The following is a 24441-nucleotide window of genomic DNA, read 5'->3' on the forward strand; positions in this document are numbered from 1 at the left end:
GAGAGAGATGGAGAAAAAATATCACGGATCGCCATCATATTGGATTCAATTGAACGACAGGTAGGGGCCCTCATTGGGCTCTGGACCCCATCTGTAAAAATAGAAGTGGGTCCAATTAATTTCCAAATTTTGGGACACACACACAAAAAAAATGTGCTCTTAAACCCCCCCCCCCCCTGCTTATTCAACAGCTGGCTGAGACGTTGCGAAATTTTTGAGACCCCCCCCCCAAAAAAAAAAAATGTCCTCATAAACCCCCCCCCCCCCCCCTCCCCCCCCTCCCCCCTGCTTATTAAGTGGCTGGCTGAGATGTTGCGAAATATTTGAGACCCCCCCCCCCAAAAAAAAAAATTATGTCCTCTTACCCCCCCCCCCCCCCCGCTTATTCAGCGGCTGGCTGAGTTGTTGCGAAATTTTTGGCGTGATTTTCAAATTTTTAACCCCCCCCCCCTCAAATAAATCCTGTGTACGCCAGCCTGCATATAGCAACCGAGCGTAGCTCTACAATGTTTCATCTCGTGCCCCTGATATGCCTTCTCAAAGATCTAGCTACCCTGATTCGGTTCGATGACTTATAGCTACGCTTCTAATTGAAAAATGAATAAATGAATAAAAATATAATATATAAATAAATAAAATAATATATCAAAGAATGAATGAATAACAAAATAGACAAATAATGAATAAATAATAAATAAAATTATCTAAATAAATAAATATTTAATTCCAGTTATTTTCACTCTGGTCTCTCTTTTATGCGCGTGCCGCTTAATAAATAAATTAAAATCAAAACATTTCGAATTATGCATATTGATTCTTACTGTTTTACCATTTATCAAATTGACAAACCAGAGTGAACACAAGTGATCCGCTGTTTCTGGTAATATACCAATCATGATGTCATTGTTTTTTAGGGTCTTGACAATGATGTCGGGTCTAGATCTACATGACAAATTATGCTAGTATTGATATTTATATCAATATCATTTAACCGCAGAAATAAAACATACCACTACAATAAATTGACAGAATGAAATAAATGAATTAATTCCATCCAATACTAATGTCTCACGACCACCATCAAAACTAGATAGTGACGTCATCCACTTGATAAATGGAGGCGTAAAGGTAACATGACTGTGACTGTGTGAGAGAAGAAGAGAAAGGAAGGATCGAGTTTCTCAACGTGTAAACACTGGACTTAGCTGAAACTGAGCAAGGAATAGCAAGACCTCACTTTTGTCAATCTTGTCATTGTAAAGACTCTCTTTAGAGATAGTTAAAATGGCAGCTAGTAGCGCCGGAGGAAAAAATTTCAAGGTGGTTTTGCTTGGAGAAGGCTGTGTCGGAAAAACGTCGCTGGTGTTGCGATACGTAGAAAACAAATTCAATGATAAACACATTACAACATTGCAAGTGAGTACGACTGTGAGTGTGGATGCACTGAGCTGTGTTGCGTGTATGACTGGCTGAATTGTAGGCAAAAATGGGAATTCCCACCCGGTACCCTACGCTTTAGGAATTCAACTAGTATAGACTGTTGTTAGTTCCCCCCACTCTCCTTACTTAAATTAGGGTCCTGATTTACTACTCTTTTTATTTGTTTGTTTCCAGTTCAAACTCTTCTTTGACTTTGGATTGAGGAGGAGGAATTGAATATGATTAGATCTAGTGAGACTAGTCTAGATTCTAGATCAAAATTCCAAGGCAAGAAGAAAATAAAGTAAAAAAGGATCAAATTCTTTTGAAAACTATGCTCTAAATTCTGGCTAAAATGAAAAATTCAGAGAAAATGCACCAGTCAGGAATGAATGACCTAATTAATAGCAGAGACGCCAAGTTCAAAGATCAGCAATGCGTGACATTTTCATGACTTGGCACGCAGCGCGAGGGCGAGGGTACTATCTATAGTGTTTTTTCGAAATGACTTGATCGTCCAACTACGTCAAGAGTTTGACTGTTTGCTGAATATTAACGCAACCATCTACCTCACCACACATACAGTCAGATGCTGATGCTGAGCAACTACAAGATCTTTACAAGCTCAGTGATCGGACCAGCAAGTTGATAGAACCCAAAAGTGTGAGGTCATCTCAGTCGCCAGGAAGCAACAAAAAAAAAAGCAACAAATATTGTGTCTGCCAGTCTGCCTGATAATTTTACCAAAATTCTGGTTTGGCTTAAGTCTGACGTTGATTGAACTGAATACATTTAGCTATAAAAAAAAAGTATTTTCTTTTCTAATTTCCAGGCATCATTTCTCAACAAAAAGCTGAATATAGGAGGAAAACGAGTCAACCTTGATATATGGGTAAGCTCTATAATTAGTATTTAAATCCTTCTTCTTTTTTCTCTTCTTTCTCTTCTTCTTCTTCTTCTTCTTCTTCTTCTTCTTCTTCTTCTTCTTTTTTTTCTTCTTCTTCTTTTCTTCTTCTTTTTTTTCTTCTTCTTCTTTTTCTTTTTCCTCTTCTTTTTCTTTTTCTTCTTCTTCTTCTTCTTCTTCTTCTTCTTCTTCTTCTTCTTCTTTTTCTTCTTCTTCTTCTTCTTCTTCTTCTTCTTCTTCTTCTTTTTCTTCTTCTTCTTCTTCTTTTTCTTTTTTCTTCTTCTTCTTCTTCTTCTTCTTCTTCTTCTTCTTCTTCTTCTTCTTTTTCTTCTTCTTCTTCTTTTTCTTCTTCTTCTTCTTTTTCTTTTTTCTTCTTCTTCTTCTTCTTCTCCTCTTCCCTCTTTTCTTTCAATTACCTGTAGTATCATTTTCCCATTTATTTAAAGGGCAATAGGTCTAAGTCATATACATGGTGCATATAATTTGTTAAATTTTGTCATAATACACCCACTTTGTCCTTGTGAACTTTTGTATGACCTCCTTACTTCCACAATTTAAAAAGTGCTTAGGAATGATATTATTATCGATATCCAGATAGGATTCCTACAGTTTGTTAAATAACAAACCAACATGTACAGTACAATGCAAGTCGTTAGTTATGAATCTCTCAATCAATGGATTAAGTGATAAACGTCATAATGAAGTTGTTGATAAAATGGTATTCAGATAAGATTGATATCTACATGTATATTCTTTACTCTTTAATGTTTTACAAGAAAAGCAACACCCCTGTTGTTGAAGTCATGATTGAGCTTCTAAATATCGCGATGCAATGTAACACAAGTAATAGCAGTTGATTCAGTATTTTAATCCTAAATTTGCCTTTATCGATTTGGGCCATTCCATGAGAAGAAGGACATGACATCAAAAAAAGAAATGTACCTCTTATGTTAATTCTTTGATTTATCACTAACCTTATGCCATGGATGTTCATTGGGGCCTTTCAAATTCAATACAATTTTTTTTTCATTTTTGTTGATTTCCTAAGATTTTAAACCATCATCAAAAACGTACATGTGGGACTGTAGCTGAAAAAACCCAATTTATTGCAGATTACACAGGATTCTTGTAATATTTTTTCCTGAAAATTTCGCTAAATGGAAAAAGATGAATATATTTCCATATTCTATGGGGTCCTGTGATATTTAATCTATTACATAGGGGTGAAAATGGCCTCCGGACAAAATGTAACGCGAGTTACCGTAACGTGAGTTACCGACATATTTGCTTCCTGCATTTTACTAGTCCATTGTTTCTTATCTTTAATATTGTTATCTTATACTAGTAAGTCACAACCTACTATATCAAATTAAAGTAGGAAAGATTTTGTCAAGATTGTCTAGTATGAGGAGAAAAGAGGGTCTCATAGAATTGACCATGTCCTTATTTTGTAACGCGAGTTACCGAAACTCAATAATCCAAGAATCTAAAAATGTTTGTTCTTCAATTTTCTTTTTTGTTTCATTCAGTTGTTCTATATCTACCCTGTCCATGTTTGAAAAAAGTATCTTGTAGATCCTAGCAGTTCTAAAGATATAGGCACATTATCGTGTCAATGTACCCATTAAGTGTAACGCGAGTTACCATGGAATGGCCCATTTGAGTATTTCTTTATAAAATCAAATGCATGTATTGTACTGTAGTTTGTATTGTTAAAGCCTACCCAGCTGTACATCATGCATTATATGACAATCTGTTTCATTTTTAACAGTTTAGTCACATACCGTATGGACATCATGAACTGAACTTACTGTATGGTCACACTTTATGGTCACTTGTTGTTGCCAATTTGAAACCTGGCCTACATGTAGTGGTGTGTTCCTTCATGCTTACACGACACGGCAGGTCAAAAGAGAGATCATGCATTAGGACCTGCATGTATAGATCGACTGCAATACTCGTCTCTGATATGGTCAATTATTGTTGCCAAGTTGAAGCCTGACTTATTGATTTATTCATTTACTCATGTAAAGGACACGGCAGGTCAAGAGAGGTTTCATGCATTAGGACCTATCTACTACAGAGACAGCAACGGGGCAATACTAGTCTATGACATTACAGATGAGGATTCCTTCACGAAGGTAAATCAAACATTCAAATTCCCTTTTTGTATTTGGTTACTTTCTTTGCCTCTCTTCACGTTTGCTCGTTTGTCAAACATGCGATTTTGTACAAAACAATAGGCACCATTAAGGGGAAGGTTTGCTTTGTGAAACACAATGGCTTTGCAAATTATCCCTTTTTGGTTTTGATTAGCTCCATTGCCACCCTTTTGATCTTGAAGCCTTTGGTACCAATGATAAATACAACGTGGCACAGCTGGGACATAACTTGTGTTGCACATATTAGGGTTAAAAAGAGGTTCTGAACCTTTGTAGTCCAACCCCTGTCAGTTCTGTTGCACCCCCTCCCCCCACCCCCCTCATTATTATTGCCAAAATTGATTTGCGTAAGTGTAAGAAACATTCCACTTAGTGTTGCTCTTGTGGGTTGTGCTGCCAACAATATGAGACTCATTTTATTTCTTTGCCTGAAATATGACTTTGCAAAGGACCAACACTGCATACTGATGTTTAGTAGCCAGCTCCTTACACATTTTTTCCTGCTGATTTTTTAAAAAATAGTTAGAAAGAAAAGGGCAAGTACAAAGTACAGTGTAGGAGCAGTTCTAAAGAATGTGACATGAACATGTTAAATTTTCAAGAATGAATTACCTATATACTGTTTTCACACTGGCAAAATTTTGCTTAACCCCGTACTATGGGTGGGGTTAAGGTTTAAGGGGGGGGGGGGGGGTCTTAGTCCCATCTATAGTCTGGGGTTAAGCCTATTCCACTTTATATTCAGAAACCGTATTTACCAAAGTGGGCTAGCCCCACCTATAGTACGGGGTTAGCTAGCCCTGCAAAATAGCAGGGCTAACCCCGCAATTGTGGTGCTTACTCCTGCTAACACCGCAATTGCGATGCCAAGCAAATGAATGAGAACAGAAATGAAAAATAGTCTGGTACTACGCAATGGAGCGTATCGCAGCTGGCCAGATGCGAAGTAAGGAGCCCACTGTCCAATCATAATATTCACGATATAGAGCAAGTCCGGGGCTAACGAATAACAGTGAACACTGGAATAGGTGCTAGTACGGGACTAAAAACAGAGTATGAGAAAAGCCAAAATAGTTAGTCCGGGGTTAAGGATAGTACGGGGCTAAGCAAAACCAGTGTGAAAAGACTATTAGATTTCCTCTTCCTCAGCACTGTACCTTTTATGCCATGAACATGTATATCGAGGGTTCAGTGACACAACGACGTAACTCCATATTTTGCCAAAATGAGTATTTGATATCAAAATGTTCAGAAAATGTGGGCTTTCCAGGAAACACAAAGACTTAACTCCACCCAACACCCTATTGAAGTCAATGGCTAGTGAAACGTGGACTTAACTCCTAAAGGCCCGAGTGCTCTGTGACACCTTAACCACTTTTTCTCAAAATGTACAAAATTGAGTTACGTCTTTGTGTCACTGACCCCTCGACATGCATGTACCATCAGCATTGATAATCGGGTCTAATCAGTAATTTCCTGAAGATTATATTCCCTATACATCAAATTTCATCACATGAAGACCTCTGTTTGGTCGTAATTCTACATGTAGTTGATTACACCTCATAGTGAGCTGCGAAAGAAATGCCATTCAACATAATTGATATCTCATTTGCTCAAATATCATTTTCGTTTCACATTCTTATTACATAAGTTAAATGCTGTACTTGAGAAGTTGGATGGATTCTTCTATTTACAGCCGACATACATCTAGATCTATCCTATGTATTCGTCAATATTTTTAATGACTTATGTTCACAGTTCATATAGTTTTCTTTATAGTTTGACCTGCATTACTATTGGACATCAGGGCTTTGGTTCAATTGGGTTTATTTTGAACTAGCTGATGTCAAATTATCAACTTCTTTAGTCAAGGCTTAGGAAATGACCTATACGAATGAACCACTGGCATTTTAATGTTTAAATTGATTGACACATATAATGGTGTTGGAAAATTATTTAAAAAAGTTAAAATCAATGCCAAAACGGTCCCTATAAAATCTTCTGTGTGATAAAAGACAAAGAACTGTGATGGACACTATGCTTACTGGTACCAGGGTAATTCATTTTATTTTGTGCTATGGTTTAAGCAGCTTACAATCTGATTTGATTAGATTTGATCGATTTACCATTTAATACCAACAGCAATACAGTAATACATTTCATACAATGTGTTTACGTATACAAGAAGAGAAACTATTGGTTGGTAAAAGGGGCCAGATAATAGCACATGTGCTAGTCAAGCCTAACCCCTTAAAAAGCTTAAAGTATTTCGGTACATATCAGTTTCAGTTTCATGTCTTAGTAGTGTTGTAATCACACTCTTTTCTTATTTTATTTTCTCCTGCCAGGTGAAGAGCTGGGTGAAGGAGTTGAAGAAGATGCTGGGGAATGACATCTCATTATGTATAGCAGGTAAATACAATCACTGCCCTCAATACACAAAGGTTATATTGTACAAGTCAACATTTTCAGAAGTTATCATGATGTTTGAGAACTGAAGTACAGATGTTGTTTAGACAATGGGAACTTGTACATGTAATAAGCTTCGTACATTGGTCTTATGAAATAAGGACTACAATTCTGTTGACATAACATGTCTTCCAAATTTTACCTGTTTCTTTTTTCTTTCTTTTTTCAGGAAACAAAATTGACCTGGAAAAGCAGAGGAATGTATCAGTAGCGGACGCAGAAGCGTAAGTTTCTTTCTACCTTTCCATATTTAAATTCATATTTCAGTATTTTAGGAAGCTTCATACGTGTGTTTGGGGCATTTGTTCATTTTTGTTGTTGTATTGTTGAGATCTTGCTCTAGACTGATTTTTATCCCCATCCAGATCATTCAATATGGAGAGATCCAGGGGGTGTTTCATAAAGCTGTGCGTAAAGTTACGAATGACTTTACCAATGATTTGAATATGAAGAGCCAAATGTGATGCCCAAGGTTATTCCTGACATTTTAAAAAGTGTGACTGTATTTGTAATAATCTCAATTAGATTGTAGTAAAAAATATGCTTTGCATTAAAATGTTTTGTTAATAATGATAAGGTTAATCTACATTTGCATATTTCAACTTAAGCTTATGCAATTAAAAGTATTTAAGGACCCCATTTAGCTCTTCATATTCAAGTCATGCATAACTTTACGCACAGCTTCATGAAACACCCCCCAGACTCCATAAGTTGGAGGTTGTTGAGCATTGTTTAGAGAATACCCATTTTCTACAACATTTTTTGGTCATTTCTTTTTTTTTATCTCTCCCTGCAGATATGCTGCCTCAGTGGGAGCTAAACACTTTCACACATCAGCAAAACTCAACAAAGGGATAGAAGAAATGTTCCTGGATCTTAGCAAACGTAAGTCATGTATAGTTTCTTTAAAGGCCCACTGCACTACGTGTAGCTACTTGCGCCCTCTATATAATAAACAATGTCTAATCGGTGACCATTGGTCCCCCATGATCCTCTTTTTCTTATGTAAACTGAGAGCTGAGTTGTTGAGATAACCACCTGTCCAGTGACCTTGCAGGGCGGTCTAATCCCTCCTGTAAACTAGTACAGATAAGCTTTAAAGCCCCACCGCACTACTGATAGAAGGGGGATTAGACCTCTTTGCAAGGTCACTGATGGATGGTTATCTCATCAAATCAGCTCTCAATAAACATAAGAAAAAGGGGACCATGGGGGACCGATGGTCATTGATTAGGCATTGTTTGCTATATAGAGGGCGCAAGTAGCTATAAGTAGTGCAGTGGGGCTTTAATACATGCATCAGTCTCTAAGTGGAGAAATAATACACCATTACTGACTGGGGATATGAATAAATTTGTCAAACTTAGTCATTGCTTGCTCCCAAGTAACCCACCATAGGCCTACATTTAATTAAAATAAAATGTTTTTAAAAAGCAAGGTACAATTTCTGTAATATTTTTCCATTTGAGGAACCACAAAGAAAATTACTTTTTTGAAAGTTTGTGTGCGTCATCATCACCATATAATACCCCTATAGGAGCTTGATCTAATAATTTCCCCAGGGCTGTATGCAATATCCAAGGCGATGCGCTAGTGCCCTTTGGTAAGGCATTAATCCTCATTACCAGGTCTCTAAGAGAGGACCTAAAGCTGTCGGCCCTCTGCTTGCTCACTAACAAGCATTTACTGGTATGCTTTCGTAAAATAACCAGCACTACTAATAAAATAAGTATATTCTGAGAATCGTTTTTTACCATCTTTCTATTTGTTTTTTGTTAATTCTAGGAATGTTAGAATCAACGTTCCTTGACGACGGGGCGAGCAGTAGCCGAGCGTCCAAACACAAAAGTGTGACGATAGTAGAAGACGCAGAGGAGCCCAAAAGTGGAGGATGCTGCTAATACATGGAGCTTGGGGTGGAGACAACAGTAGAGGGAGCAATTCATGTTTGTGAAGTGTACTTTGGAGATGGCATGACACAAGGTTTTCTTCTTTTGGTGTTCATGTGCCACAGAGGGTTGAAAGATCAGTCGCCTTGATGGGCTCTTGAGCTTTGTTCAGACTCAATGCGTTATTAAATCTGTCTTTAAAAAAAAGAAAAAAGTAACAAATATAAAACAAATTCCATGGCAAAATACAAACTGTTGTACATGTTTGATAGGGAATTGCAATTAAGAGGGAAATGGAAATTATGAGCGCAATGATGGCCTCTAAGCTCTGATACATCATATGATACAGTTTGCACATTTTAAAGCGTACATGTGTGTCTGAACAAAGCCACGTGGAGATAAGACACCAAATTTTTTGAAATATGTAAGTGTACATTCTGTGGAAATCTGAGTACATTTGCTGGAAGTATTTGGTAGTCATAATATTTATGCAGATTGGTTGATGAATGCTCTATTCTTAAGGGAGATAAAACAACTATATCTCTACATGTGCTATCAAGCTGTACATGTATGGAATGTTGTGGTTATATAGTGTAAGTGGGTCTTGATTATGACCCTTAAATTTCAGTTTTGATTGATCATTAGACCTGTCTTCACTATCTCGAGATTGCTAAAAAAAAAGCTACGGTATTTGAAATATCCTGATCGCAAACTATCCAGCTCATTAGCGTCTTCATCAGACCGAAGTAGCAATTAGCGGGATATTTGGTTTTTTATCATAAGATATCAGTTTGCAAAATATCCAGCTGTTTGTCCTGTGCATCTTCACCAGACCGAAGAATCGCACTATGCGCTAACACTGAACAAAATATCTCAAGCTAATTTCTCAAGGTCAAGTTTCAAGTTTCAAGGTCGAATCTCGAGCTGATGAAGACGGGATTTGTAACTTCAGGATTATTTCCCAAATCAGAAATAGCAGGCTATTTGGCAATCTCGAGATGATGAAGACGCGCCTCTTGATACAAAGTATATTTTGTGTTACACAGTTGCACTACTCTCTTAAAGCAACTCTTATAAACAGTTTTGTTTTCAACTATATTAGGTAAGTAATTGAGACGAGGGAAAGCACTTATATCTCAAGTTATTTAATCAGTGTGCATTCATCATCTACAACACTCATTATACTCCCTCTCTAGCCAGAAGAAAATTTCATCTATTTGGAGCCAGAAGGACGTTGAAGATAAAGATCAGTTCTGGTCATGCGATTGCATTGTGAAAGAAACGTTGTGGAATCGATCAGAAAAGGTTGATCATCTAGCATATAAGTATTGGTGTGTACTGCAAGGTTCTGGAATCATCAAAATCATTATGAATTTGGCCCAGTCTTGGTAAAGTAACAAGCACTGTACACAGAAAGATGTATATGGGACTACACAAATGTTGTCGGGGCTACCAACCTTGATTTCCTTATCTTTCTATGCTCATTACTCAGCCAGTACACTTTTTCTACCAAAATTGTTTGGCAAATGACATTTATTTGTAATCTTGAACATTCAGTGTAAGTTTTGTTTGGTTCTGTGAGAATTCATTTTTTTTTTTTACCAGAACTCAAATTTATCTTAAATGCCCTTCTGGCTTGGAGCAGACCATATCCCACTCAAGAGTTATTCATTTATATAATTCACTGTATTGTTTATATGTTTTTACTTTCCTTTTTTTTTTTTTGTGCCTTTCAAAAAGGGGCCTTTCTGCCTGTCTTTAAATCTCACTCAACCACGAATAGCTTCTTATGTTGTGCTCGTATCAGTCAAGCTGTGGCGCTCATTGCACTGAGATATATCATCCCTGTTATAAGCCTAGCCCCAGAGTAACTAATGCTCAGGCACCCATATACACCTGGGTGGAGAGTGGCAAATGCAGCTTTATGTCTTGCCAAAGGACATTAGTGCTGGCCTGGGGATTTGAACCTTGTACCATGGTAAATACAGTCTGGTGATGTATCCACAAGACTTTGACACCTTCACTGTATCCCCTATTACTCAAACAAAATTGAAATTTTCAAAATTTGAGTGAATGAAGTACCGGATAATGTTTTTTAACTCTTATCTTGCCATAATGAATACAGCCCAGTGCCACAGGGCTAATCCCTATTGTGCCAAGCAACAAATCCCCCCTGTACCAAGTTTATTTTGAGATAATCTGATGGTGCGATCAATAGCGCGTGCAAAGCACTCGGCACAGTACAACGAGCAAGGACATTAACTGCGAATTAATTACGAATGCGAGCATGCATGCTTAAAGCAGCTAAGCTGTGGCTCGCTCGCGTGAATAAAGCACTATAACGGTAGCGTGCATGCGTCTTTATGGCAGGATATGAGTTGAGGGCTCAAAGACTTCTAATCTATACACTGCTACAATACAACTTGTTCACTTGCCCCACAGCAACCATAATATGCTATTTGGTCAAGCAATCAAAAGCAATTTTCCAATTAGACAACTAGGATGATACATGTTTACAAATTCATTTCTAAAAATTGAGAAAAGGAAATCACGTTAGAGTATGGACTCTCTTGCGCCTCCTCCACCTGCTAAAATTGAAGGAAAACAGAATGGTCATCTTCGATGGTCATCTTCAATGGTCAGCTGCAATTTGTCTTTTGAGAACACATGTTACTAAAAAAAAGGCCATGATTGTAATTCTTAAAAAGTTGATGCAAAATAATTTTCGTTATAAGGAGATTCACTCTGTTAGTGTACATGTGGAAATGATTATAAAGGAATAGTATTTACATCTTTTTGAATTCATATATTTATTTCAAAAGTCAGAATTATAGATTCAATATAGTTCCAATTTAGTGTAGGTGAAATAAGAATTGGAAGCAAAATGAATCTTTGTTCAGCTGCAATATTCGTAATTTGGCTCCTATTTTTTCTTCATTTTATTTCATTTTTCTCTCTCTGTCTTATCAAAGTACACAGTACAGTGAGGAATAGAGCCTTTGCACTTTGCCTAAGGTTAAGCAATTCTAGAAGCAGATGTATTTTATGTCAGTAATGATCGAATTGATGCGATCTCGTAGAGTATATATACTTGATATTGATTTCATATTAAGCTACAGGTATGTATTTAATGAGTTAAGATTACTTCTTGCTACTTGTAAATGAAACGACCGAGATCTCAGATTCTAGGGGTTTTCAAGTAATTTAGTTACAATGCAGAAGTGCACATCATCAAGATTTATGTGTTGAAATTCTGTCATTTATTGCAATGTGGTAGAGCTGTTGGACTTGACTGTTTCGTTGATCCTCCCTCAAAATGGGGGGGGGGGGGGGGGGGGTAGGGAAAAATTTGACAAGATTGCTTGAATCTATATGTAGAAGAGTTGGGGGGAAACCCCATTGTAGTTGTCTACCTGCACACCCTAATCAGTTATGCTGGGAGGAGAGACCCCGACGGTTGCAGTGATTCTGTTTGCTTTCCACACCCAGGCATAAATGACACCAAATACTTCATAATAATTTTTTAAAGCTTTATATTATGCCTGTAAGTTTACTCAATATTCTCCACGTATAGTAATAGCAATAGAAGTATGAATACACTCTGTGTTCAGACAATCAAAAGGATTTTGAAGTCGATTTGAATAAGGTGTCATGTTGCCACAAAAATTTACATAAAACTGGTTGTACTAAAATGATTTTCCATTTTTTCCTTTCAAATTTCTTGTCTGCAGATTTGTACGTAATTTAGGAAAATAGATAAAGAAGAGAGTTAAATTTACATATCATACTTCTCTTTATAAGATTGTTTGTATATTATGTAACTTATCTTTGTAATACGGTGTGTTTTGTAGATACATTTACTACACATTCTAAACCTGAAGAAAAAAAAGAGTAGGAGAATTTATGAATATTGAATATTATAAGGATATGTGAATGCAAAGCATTTATATTCTTAGTTTAATCTGTGTTTGATTACTGTTTTCTTGAATTTATGTAGGCATAGTATTTATGCAGTTTTATATTTTGCATGTTCCCTCTCCATCTTAGCGTATAGGACCACCCCAAAATACATAATGGAATATCCCTCTTTTCATGTATGTTGTAAGAATATGCCAATTGCTTACTGGATAATCCCACATTATGTATTGTACAGAAACATTATGGAAGGAAATATAATTTAAACTCCACACAAATTATCATGTGTTATTTTCCAGCTTGTTTGAGATACATGGGTAGCCTTGTAACGTATCAGAAATTCAATGTGATCTTTATAGCAAATAGATTATATTGATAGCATCATTGTGATGGTGTTGACAAAAGTATTTATTTTGCATGTCATACTGGGCATGAACGTCATCACTGTCTGTTGGACCCAACATACACATCATCTCTTTGGTGCAGAAAGGTGTTATAATTGAAGTCTATGTAAAGTGAACTGAGCGAGCGCCCTTCTGGCTCCAAACTGACTATATGCAGAGTAGTCCAACATCTGCTCAGTCCAGTGACGTTTTCTCCTAGCTCTGTTTCATCCAAGATATACATGGCTCTGTCATTGGTTGTGGTTCGATTTTATTAGATTAGATTTATGGTTGGAGTTAGATTAAAGTAAAATGGCGGGTCCAGGATTGAAGTTCAAATTTTGTTTATGTCATAAATTGACTTTGTAGCAACTGTTGCCGGAGCATGTGTCATACAATCATAGTACAATCATACAATCGGACACATCGGTAACAGGTTTTGAGTCATGGATGGCTGTAGTCTGCATTCAATGGGCGATTAGCAAATCAATCAACTGTGTGTTTTGGGGTTTGTTTCAAAATTGTTTAGGCCAATGATACAAGTCTGTATTTTGTTTTGATAGCTCAATATTCAGGTTTTCTTTTTGTACGGATATGATCAATGGATTGATTTCAAAATTAATTAAAAAGGAGTAATGAGTTCACACCCAATTAATTGATCAAATAATTTTGATTGTCTGTTATGTATTTGATAGCCTTTTGAGGACTTTGAACATTGCTATTGCCCCCAAATGTCACAATTGAACAAAGAGCTGTGGTATAAACCCCATTTGTTTGCAAGTCTAGCCCATTTATGTGGTTGTGCTTTTTTCATACTCGGCATATTGTACAGGCACTTTTTTCAAAAATTGGAGAAGAAAATAGCTTTCATTTAAATCCATGTTCTTTTGAAATCTAAATTATGCTCTATGAACCTGCAGCATAGCATATAGCATGGGCTTAAAATAGAACTTATTTCTTGGTTATTGCAATGTAGATTTTATTCTGATACAGATAGTATTGCGTATTGAAGTGTTTAATACATCTTTGAGAAAAAAATTATTCATGTATTTGATTCTTCTTTAACTTAAAATGTTGTAATTTACATAACATGTAAAGTAAATGTGTATACTGGAAAATAAATTGGAAGAAAAAAATACAGAAGAAATGATTATACACAGGAAGCATGCATTCAAGAAGGTCTTTGTTAGTTGTGTGAATATTATGATATTGATGCTGTTTAGAAGCTGCACCCTTTAAAAGGTTTTATTTCATTTATTTGATGATTGTAACCATTTGAATATCACATTTGAAGGGAGGGGGGCTTGCTTAATTACACAATAATATTATTGCACTTGTTTGTACCTCGCTGGGGTTTATAGATTACGTCAGACTTGCTTTGGCCCACACCCAAAGATCTGCTACTAGAAGATAATATAATTGGCACTTTTATTTGCAATATTTATATTGTATATTATGACACTTGGGTGCTCTATTTTCATATCTATCTCTCTCTCTCTCTCTCTCTCTCTCTCTCTCTCTCACGCCCTCTCCATATCTTTCTCTCATCTCCGACTCTCCCATCTGTCTCTCCGTCTCTCTCTCTCTCTCCCTTTATCTTTCTCTCCTCTCTCCCTCCATCTCCATCTCTCTCTTTATCTTTCTCTCCTCTCTAACTCTCTTCTCTCTCTCTCTCTCCCATCTTCCTTTTTCTCTCTCCCATTCTCTTAAACTGAACAGTCTTCCCCCTTCACATCTTTCTGTCTCTACTTTCTACTTGTACTCAATAACAAAATGACAACCTCTTGAAAATGAAGAAGTATGCAATATCGACCAGGTGTTTTAATCACTTAGCATGCACAATCAAGTATTATCATACAATCTATCAACTCGAAATCATTGCAGCAAGTACTCCATTTCAGTCTATTACATGAAAATTATTTCAGCTAAAGAGAATTATAGAATAACCACAAGAATATAAGAGACCCTTATGTATTAGACTATCACAATATATGTCAGTTGATGAGACATAATGGGCATGTCCAACCTATTGTATTTTATCCTATGCATAATACTGATCACAACGATTGGTAGGTCATACATGACGAGATCAAAATAACTTTCAAATAAATTCCATTTTCAACTTAGAATTCCTACCAAAAACAGTAGCAGAGAAATAGTTAAAGAGTCCCTGAATCAGGTCAACTGAGGTCATGAGGGCCAAATGACCAAATACAATGGACATGCCCAAATCAATACACAAATAACCCAAGAAAATGTAGGAGTACACGCCGAAAACAAAAACCTGACATAATCTTAAAGTCTGATATAGTCCAATGAAGGTCCTACCACTGTTTAGCTTTTGAAGCAAGTACATAAACGTCAAGTTCTTGTTAAAAGATACACACACACTGCATAGCATCAAATTACTCAGGCAATCAACAACCAATCAAATACAGTACAATAAATACATTGATATTTCAACTATACACAATCAAATTCAAATACAACTACACTAAATGTTATTGTACATGTAAAGTGTAGACAACAAATTTTCAGCGAGAAATATTGGTACACAAGCTTTGCTTGACTACATCCAAGATACATGATTCAAAATATGTTGTTTGACACCAAAATAGCACTGTCACATTTAAGGAACTCACAATATTTGTAAATACATTATGTTTGTACATATAGCTCTCATAACCTCAAATATATACTGGTAACAAACAATTTGATTAATCACTTTAATCATTCACTCTTTATATACCATCTTCAATTATAATTTCATCTGTGTCTACATTTGTCAGTCTTTCTTCTCTGTTTAATAATAATAATAATAATGTTTTATTTACCCAGTGTAGCCAATTTAGTTATAAAACTGCTCTTCCAGCGGGCCCTGCATAACATAATGTTATTACTACCCTTCTCCAATCTAATATGCTGAGCGCCTAGCTAGAAGGCAGAAGGTCCCATTGTTATAAGTCTTTGGTATAACTCGGCCGGGGTTTGAACCCACGACCTCCAGTTCATGAGGCGGGCGCTCTAACCACTGAGCCACCATGCCCGGTTTTAATATAAAAGTGCAATCGACAGTGCATGGTTATCTTAAATACCAGATTAACGATAATCAACAATAAAGACATTAGCTTATAAATGAGCAAGTTTCCACCGCACAATTTTTATAAGTAGCGCCAAATCAAAAGAATGTGTTACCTCAAGGCTAGATACATGCAGGAACGCAAACAAGACTTGCATCATGTAATGTGTGGAGTAGAACCTACTTGAGAATATAGCATAATAAAATGTGCAATACATTATACATTTACATGTACATGTAGCATGGCAAAGCAATCAAAACAAGGGGAGAAATCTACAGAGGTATTAATTGCAAGGTGACAAATATATTTAATTTTGGCATCACTAGAAATATAGAACCATAATAAACCGAGTGTGTCTTGATAACATGCACTCCAAATCATTAGTATCATCTGCTGAGAGCCAGAAGGGTTGTGTGAAGTCAAATCAAATCTTGATATGTACTAATCACTGAAGAAAGACAAGTTTAATCCTGATGGATTATTCAACTGTCCATGATCATCTGTAACTGCACAGCGCCAAAATCAACCCACTAGCGGACACCGAGGGGCAAATAAGTTTTGTATATAAACTTATGGCTCTAAACAGACAATTTTATACATGCTACAGTTGCATACATGCCAACATTTGAAAATCAGAAATCTGTACAAATTATGCTATTTTCAAAAAAAAGAGGAACAATCCTAACTCTCCTATTCAATACTACAGACAAATTTGTACAGGAAGAGGAACACCTGCATTAAAATGATAATTATCTTCTCCCAAAAAGAGGAATGTTCCTCTTTAATCTGAACAGTTGGCATGTATGCAGTTGACAATAATAAAATTGATACACAATTACATCCTGGTCTTCAACCAGATCAAAACAATCGAAACAACATACCGGTAGGTTTTTATCTCATACCTTAATTCAATCTAGGACATTTTCTGCCTTCATTTTGTAGAGTACATTATTCTAGTCTGGTAACTCAAATTGAACTGTGGTGGTTTGATAATTAACATGAAATATCCAAAAGAATGCAGTAAATCTATTGGTTTTTGCATTTCTTAATTTCACACATAAATGTTGTCTTCCATTATTCAGTTTTGCTGCTTGCACTAAGATAGCATTGTATAAAGATACAAATCGACAAACTAGGAATGTACACGTACCACAGGTCACTGTTTTTCTATTTCCCTTTTTTAATACTGTATCAACTAGACTACAAGCATGTAGTCCACACATCCATGACAAGAAGACAAGGGGAGAAATATCACTATAAATGCGAAGCTATGATGTCACAAAATAAAAATGAAGATAAAAAATAATGTCAAAAAGAACTTTGTTCTAGCTATACTGTATAACATATATATATTAGACTCCATCAAATGGAATCAACATGCACATACAAAATAATCTGGATATCTTTGTGCTTCAAAATAATCATAATTACTAATTACTAGTTAATAATTATCCATAAAAAATATATAATACAAATTGAGTTGTCTACAAGATTAATACGGATGAGTTGTGTGTGCTCATTTTCTCTTGAACACCCTTTTCCTGCTCTAGCATTCCTTGTCTAAAATGTCTTCCTTGTAGATCCCAATCTAACAAAATGAAGGCCATTCTTTTGGTGTCATTATCTTGATAACAAGAGGGTCCAAGCAAAAGTATTGGAATTCTCAAAGGTAGAGGGTCATAATTTTATTGCTGCATGGTTACAAATTCAAATACTGGAGTACCTCATTAGTAAGTTGTGTATACTTGTATATTATATTTATATCACTTATGAATCAAGTATTTTGCTTGTCATGAAGGTAATTAATTATCATTGGAATCATGATCTCTTTTAATAATTTAATTCCATTTCTTGAATCTGCAACTGATCTGTAGCATTATCCTTAGTACAGCAGCAGGTTATTATCTATATTAAAAGCAATGTAGCATACAGATATCTCTCTTCATGGCAGTGACAGCTACGTTTCCAATTATAAGGCGTTTACCAGTAATATCACATTTGATATTTTATACTAATAATAATTAACACTTTTAACTAGCATATAATATAATATAATAATATACCGGTACTAATTTATTAAACTCAAAATCATTCATTTCATAGGCCTATTACTGCCTTTCTTTCACTTAAAATTCCAAGCCCATGTTTTTACTTATATCTATTTCTCACCCACCCTTTTTCCTAAATGTTGATGGTTAGATATTCATAAGCAGGTTGTTTCCAACATGTATTTCTTACATTCGTTTTAAATGCTTATAATTGTTTTGTAATGTTTTGTTGGAAACATGAATAAATTTGAAATTAAAGTTGAATTAATGGACATGTATCTAAAAAAAAATACAATGAAAACATGATAAGCATTTTATTTAAAGAATTCTAGTACTGCATAGAAAATAAGAAGACCTAGGAATGCTAAGTAAAAATAATATAAAAGGTAGTAAAAGTATAAAAAGAAAACCAAGCAAGAAGTCTCTTTTTTCATAATTCATGCAAACTACTGGAATTGTATATTCTTGCATAACCACAACTGAAACCGATCACAGTGTCCATCTGTCATTTCTGACCTAAACAAATTGTAACTATCACTTTTTGTTCCTAGATCCTGGATTAGCTTAGGATATGAGAGTGAGTGGTATAATTATCACGTTTGATTCATTTACTCAGGCTATCACGTTTTTTTTCAATGAAAACGGGAGGAACAGTTTCAAGAACTATCCCAACAGTTTTCATTGTATACAAAAAATTATGCATTTGTTCATTACAGGATCTATTACATGTAGCTCTCGTTGAGGCTGTTTATGCATCAGTCCTACAAAGCCTGATGGATTCATACGATAGGTGCATACATTACAGCCTCAACATGAGTGTGGATATATTGTATAATGAACTCATTCACTTGCATTATGTATATACTATTGCACCCAATATATGTACCAGTACTATGATATGTTGTAAACCATATATATGTTCTACATTCATCAAAGTACTATAAAGACATGAACTATAAGACATGCATAAACATAAGAAACAGAAGGAAAAAAATGAATTATCTACTCCTATTTTCTCCAAATACACTTCCTTCTTGTCTTTCATATACTCTGAATCTTTTTCTTTGAAGCACTAATTACTTCTGATAATAAATAATTTTTGGGGGGCATATTCATAGAAATCAAACGGGTGTCTAGTAAAATAAATATTCATAGAGATCAAACAGGTGTCAAGTAATATGAATATTCATAGAGATCAAACAGGTGTCTAGTAATATGAATATTCATAGAGATCAAACAGATGTCTAGTAAAATAAATATTCATAGAGATCGAACGGGTGTCTAGTAAAATGAATATTCATAGAGAGCGAACGGATGTCTAGTAAAATGAATATTCATAGAGATCGAACGGATGTCTAGTAAAATGAATGGTGGTGTGTCTGGTGCTCATGAATTTTCAAATATTCAGTACATTAAGGTCGTCTTTAAAAGGTCACATATGATGCAGTAAACTGACCTAAAAACACCGTCAAGATGAAACAAAACCATTGTATGCACACATGAACGCTAGAAGCAACATTAAAGTCTCCTAAGCATAGTCACTGATCTGATACTAAAAATACAGGTGCTTATATTAAAAGATACATCGATGTGATTTTATTTCGCCATAGCAGTTTTTTGAAGCAGTTTCTTACTGTTTCATGTATGAACGAGGCCTTAAGGTTAACCCTGTTGTTACCAAATAAAAATAAGCCATTCTCGTAATACATGTATAAACATATTTATACTTCAGTGGCCCGATACAAATTATTTAATTCCCCTCTTACAAATAATTGTATTTCAATAGTCAGAAGACAAATTGTATAAATTACGCCTTGTTATTTCAGTAGGGCAAGCCACTATGTTTGTCCTGCCTACTTAGCAACAATTAATGTATGCAATTCGCATTCCGACTATAGAAATACAATTATTTGTAACAGGTGAACGAAACGATTTGTAACGTGGCACTTGACAAAGTTTTATGCATTCAACTTGATTACATTTTGAAAATGGCCTAATACCAAGAATCAACACCAATGGCATTTCTGAATGGTGTAGGGCAAATGATCTTCCGCAATCACATGAAAAGGGGCAGTTAATAGAAACAGCCATTGGAAACGAAACACATGTTTTCAAATAGTAATATGAAATGTACTTGTAACAAAATCTGCAAGAAATATTCAAAAGAAGAGAAAATGTCACATCCTTTTCAATTCATTTCTAGTGAGTCTCAAAGAGTGATACACACCTTTCCCATATCAGCTAACTTAACGTTTCCGATGGTATTGGATCAATTTTTTTTACACTATTTCAGTTTAAAGATACGAAGGTCCTTTCGATTCAAAGCTTTCATATGAAAATAGAATTAGATGTGTACATTATCTACGGTACACTGTATGGCCGAATAATATTCATATGTATCAAACACTTTAAAACAGAATCTACTATGACCCCAAACGGAAAATCACTGCCCTTGATACTGCATGGTGGTAAGAAGAAGATTAACCCCGGCCGTGTCCAGCACGATGTCCAGCGAACAGGGCTACCAAAGGAACAAACGTCCACATTACAAAATGGCCGATCCCCATCAGCATGTTGGTGTACCTGTAAAAAGCAAGAAATAGGCAAAAAGGGCATTTAAAGCATTGGTTTTTAAAGATACTGCTTATTGTACTTAGTAGTTGGTCAGAGTCAAAGATGTAAGCAGATTTAGTTGACTTTCACATATTTGGGAGTAAATGTATAGAAACACAATCCCCCAGATTTTCTATTGTAATACTTGCACTAAATGTCATTTGTCACTATAATCTCTGCTAACTTGCTTAAATAAAAATGTCCTGTGGACCAAATTGTTTCTGAAAATTTTCTATTCATACTTATGATATCTCAGGATTTGTTTCTATTTAATATGACAAAAAAGAGAGAATTCAAATAGAACTACTTATTCAAAGTTGAAAACATATCAGTCCCATAGAAAGATAATATTGACCCACTAACCCATGACCTATAAAACTCTGACCTTTCTCATAGACTTGATAGCCAATTAAAAAACTTTAAAAATATCTATTTACAGTCAAATACATTCATATTCATATTCATATTTATTTCATTTCCAACAGAAAGGTAAACAAAGATTACATTTGATTTCATACATAATTCATATTTTCATGTACATGATGGATACACTTCAAGCTAAACTTCATTTGGCGGCCATTTCTCAAAACTGTCACAAGTCAAACTTCTTGGACATCTGACGTGGCACAAATTGTCGCCACGATAATTGTGCCAATTTTTGCAGAACCTGACAGTACAAATTGTCGCCACTGGTACAAATTGTCGACAGCCAAGGGGGCTAGGTGAAGGGGTTCGGGTGTGGATGTGTGTTAGGTGGGTGTTTGTCGTGTGGGTGTGGAAGTAGGTTTATGTGTGTATGTGACGGTGACTTCCGTCATGGAGAACTTTTGATATCTTCGTGAACTCAAATAGTATAGTATTAATGACTGCTTTGAGAGAAATAGTTGTTTTATTACGCTCAAGGGAAGGTTAGAATTGTGCTATTCCCCCGAGGCTTGCCGAGGGGAATAGCCCAATTGTTACCTTCCCGAGAGCGTATGAAAACAACTATTTCTCGAATATTAAAGCAGTCATTAATACTTTTATATGCCGAAAAAAAATAGACTAAAAAATGAAAAATTAAAAATATTTATCATTTTTGTCGAAGACGGGATTCGAACTCTTGCGTACAACAAGAGGTGTACCGAAAACCAACGCTTAGACCACTCGGCTATGGCCCGCCGTTAACATGCTTGGCAGTTTTCTCCAATATATACATTAAAATGGATTGAAACCGGCTTCGCGTGTGATGAATGCTTCGCAAAAGCTCCATATACGGACTCTTCTTTTACTTTTGCAATGCATATTGGCACGAACTTAGATCAAGATCTATCGGCAGATGTTGTTTTTTTGTTTTTGGAAGTTTATTTTCGTCTTCATGTCAACAATGCAAGATAAAATTGTCGGTAAGATCGATCGAGATTCAATTGTATTGAAATTACCGACCAATCCTTCGCACACATACGGCATCCTCCATCGCTCAAACCATTTTTTAACATGTAAACCTATGGGGTAACCATGGAGGCTGACCAACTATTTTTAATAACCATGGTTATTAAAAATATTGAAATGTTTTAAGAATGGTTACCGGGAATTTTACAGGAACAGTTGAAGTTTATGAATGCAATTCGACCAATCAGATGGCTGGATTTCTTAAGTGAGGTATATAAAGACCTTTATGATCACAAAATACTTTTATTATGATGTTGTTGTTGATGATAATACTAATGAGGGTGAAAATAATAATAATGAGGAGGAAGAAGAAGAAGAAGAAGAAGAAGAAGAAGAAGGAGAAGAAAGAAATACTGATATTGTAGCAAAGAAACTTGACTACTGGTTATGTCTCAAAACCTGAAGTGTGCTGGGAAGCCTGTATGTTTCCAAGTTGTCCGTCTATCCAACCGCACATACATACATACACAAGATAAGAACGCCCTTGGCTCAGAGATATTCTACGGCTGATATATAGATGATTTTGAAATGCAGATTTAATGGTTGATGTAGTCTATAATGGCTGATGTCAAAATTTCATTTCATTTTTTTGAACGTATACTATTATATTTACTAACATATTTTGGCAATCTATTCCATCTTGACACTGTTCAACAAATTTGTGGTCAGACCCCAAATTGGTTGTGTAATTAAATTTACTCAAGATTTTCAATTATTTAACATAAAAACACACATACCAACACACAAACATCTACTCCCACACCCACACATGTACTATGCCCATCCCAAAGGATATACACATATACACATACCCACTCCCACACACACGTACATCCGTCTCTTTGTCCCCTTGAGAACCTAGTTCGGCGTGGACAACAGCAGTGGTATTACTATCATCATTGTTATCAACTTATAAATGTAGGGGGATAATATTTCAGATCATCTCCTAACCCCACCTCATATTTGGAGAGGGGTATCTCCTCCCACTCCCCCTCTCACCCCCCCCCCCCCCCCCCTCCCCACCGACCCCACCCAGTCATGACTCATATTTCTCATCGTTGATACCTCTTCTGCTACATATTCAGCGACTGGCAACAATTTGTGTTGGTGGCGACCATGTGTGCTGTCAGGTTTTGCAAAAATTGGCGCAAATTCTTATACCAAAAAGCATTTCTATGGGATGTCCATGAACTTAGACTCATGATGGTTTTGAGAAACTGGCCCCGTTGTATAACATACAGTGACTGAACAAAATCTGAGAGATAGAAAAGGCTATCATCTGTCAAATTCATGACTCTGACCAATACTAAAAAACATTTACCATTATATTTGCTATATAAGAAGCCACCATTATTATTATTATTATACAATGACAAAAATGCAAATGATATGAAACACAGATTTTAGCTCCTTGTTGTTTAAAACTCAGCCATTTTTGTTCCTTCTCCTAATGTACATAATATTACGGTACTCCAAATCATATTTATCTAATGTTACAGAACCAAATTACAAAATATGAACTTTTGCCCTGAATAGCAATTTGTTTTGCTTCACAAATCTTTGTACAGACATTTAGCCTTGTTTTTCAACTCCAACTCATTTGGCAAATAAAAGCTAAGAAGGGATACAGGTAGGCACACTGGCAGAAAAGCAAATTAATTCTCCATAAGCTGTAAAACAGTTATCAGGGGAGTGCTTCACAAAGATCCTAAGTTGAACTTATCTCTAAGTTGGACTTAAAAATTATGGAAATAAGCATCTATGAAAATATTTTGTAAAAGTTATTGTAAAAAGGCATAAAATGTGGATTCAAACCATTCATATTTTCTATTATCATCTTTATCAAGGAGATTTCATGTTCTTGATGTGGAATTTATAAAAAAAAGTCTAAAGTATTTGAATTTTCACTTTTGAATATATTTGACTTAAGACTACCAACGGGTCATTCCATGTCAAACCACCCAAAAAATCTGAAAATCTTAACCCAACCATTTTTGATTTTGATGAAACTTAGTGTACTTGTTGAGTGTGATCTCACAGCACCAAATCCCAAATTTTTAGGTCAATTGGGTGAGGGGCTTGGGAGATACGGCCCACCAAATTTTGAGATTTTTTCAAAAATGGGGGT

The 24441-nt window shown here is 35.7% G+C and overlaps 2 protein-coding genes across 7 annotated transcripts in view; one reads left to right on the top strand and one right to left on the bottom strand.

The window, feature by feature from the left end:
• The first annotated feature begins 1100 nt into the window (after positions 1 to 1100).
• On the top strand, positions 1101 to 9057 carry LOC105439762 (ras-related protein Rab-21-like). Its single transcript, XM_011669128.2, has 7 exons — positions 1101 to 1416; positions 2252 to 2311; positions 4357 to 4464; positions 6834 to 6897; positions 7124 to 7178; positions 7751 to 7839; positions 8740 to 9057. The coding sequence occupies exons 1-7, from the start codon at positions 1285 to 1287 to the stop codon at positions 8853 to 8855; spliced, it is 624 nt and encodes a 207-aa protein (XP_011667430.2). The 5' UTR covers positions 1101 to 1284; the 3' UTR covers positions 8856 to 9057.
• An 8320-nt stretch (positions 9058 to 17377) lies between these two features.
• LOC115917976 (L-lactate dehydrogenase-like) overlaps positions 17378 to 24441 on the bottom strand; it is a 32216-nt gene continuing 25152 nt past the window's right edge. For 4 of the 6 annotated variants that reach the window (XM_030987854.1, XM_030987855.1, XM_030987856.1 and 1 more), the window contains exon 9: positions 17378 to 20852. In XM_030987854.1, coding sequence (XP_030843714.1) covers positions 20750 to 20852 — 103 coding nt within the window. In that variant the 3' untranslated portion in view covers positions 17378 to 20749. The remainder of the gene's footprint in view (positions 20853 to 24441) is intronic. The other 2 variants (XM_030987858.1, XM_030987857.1) reach the window with 2 other exon arrangements.

The sequence above is a fragment of the Strongylocentrotus purpuratus genome, unplaced genomic scaffold (genome assembly GCF_000002235.5).
Source record: "Strongylocentrotus purpuratus isolate Spur 01 unplaced genomic scaffold, Spur_5.0 spur5_scaffold_17, whole genome shotgun sequence".
Taxonomy (NCBI): domain Eukaryota; kingdom Metazoa; phylum Echinodermata; class Echinoidea; order Camarodonta; family Strongylocentrotidae; genus Strongylocentrotus; species Strongylocentrotus purpuratus.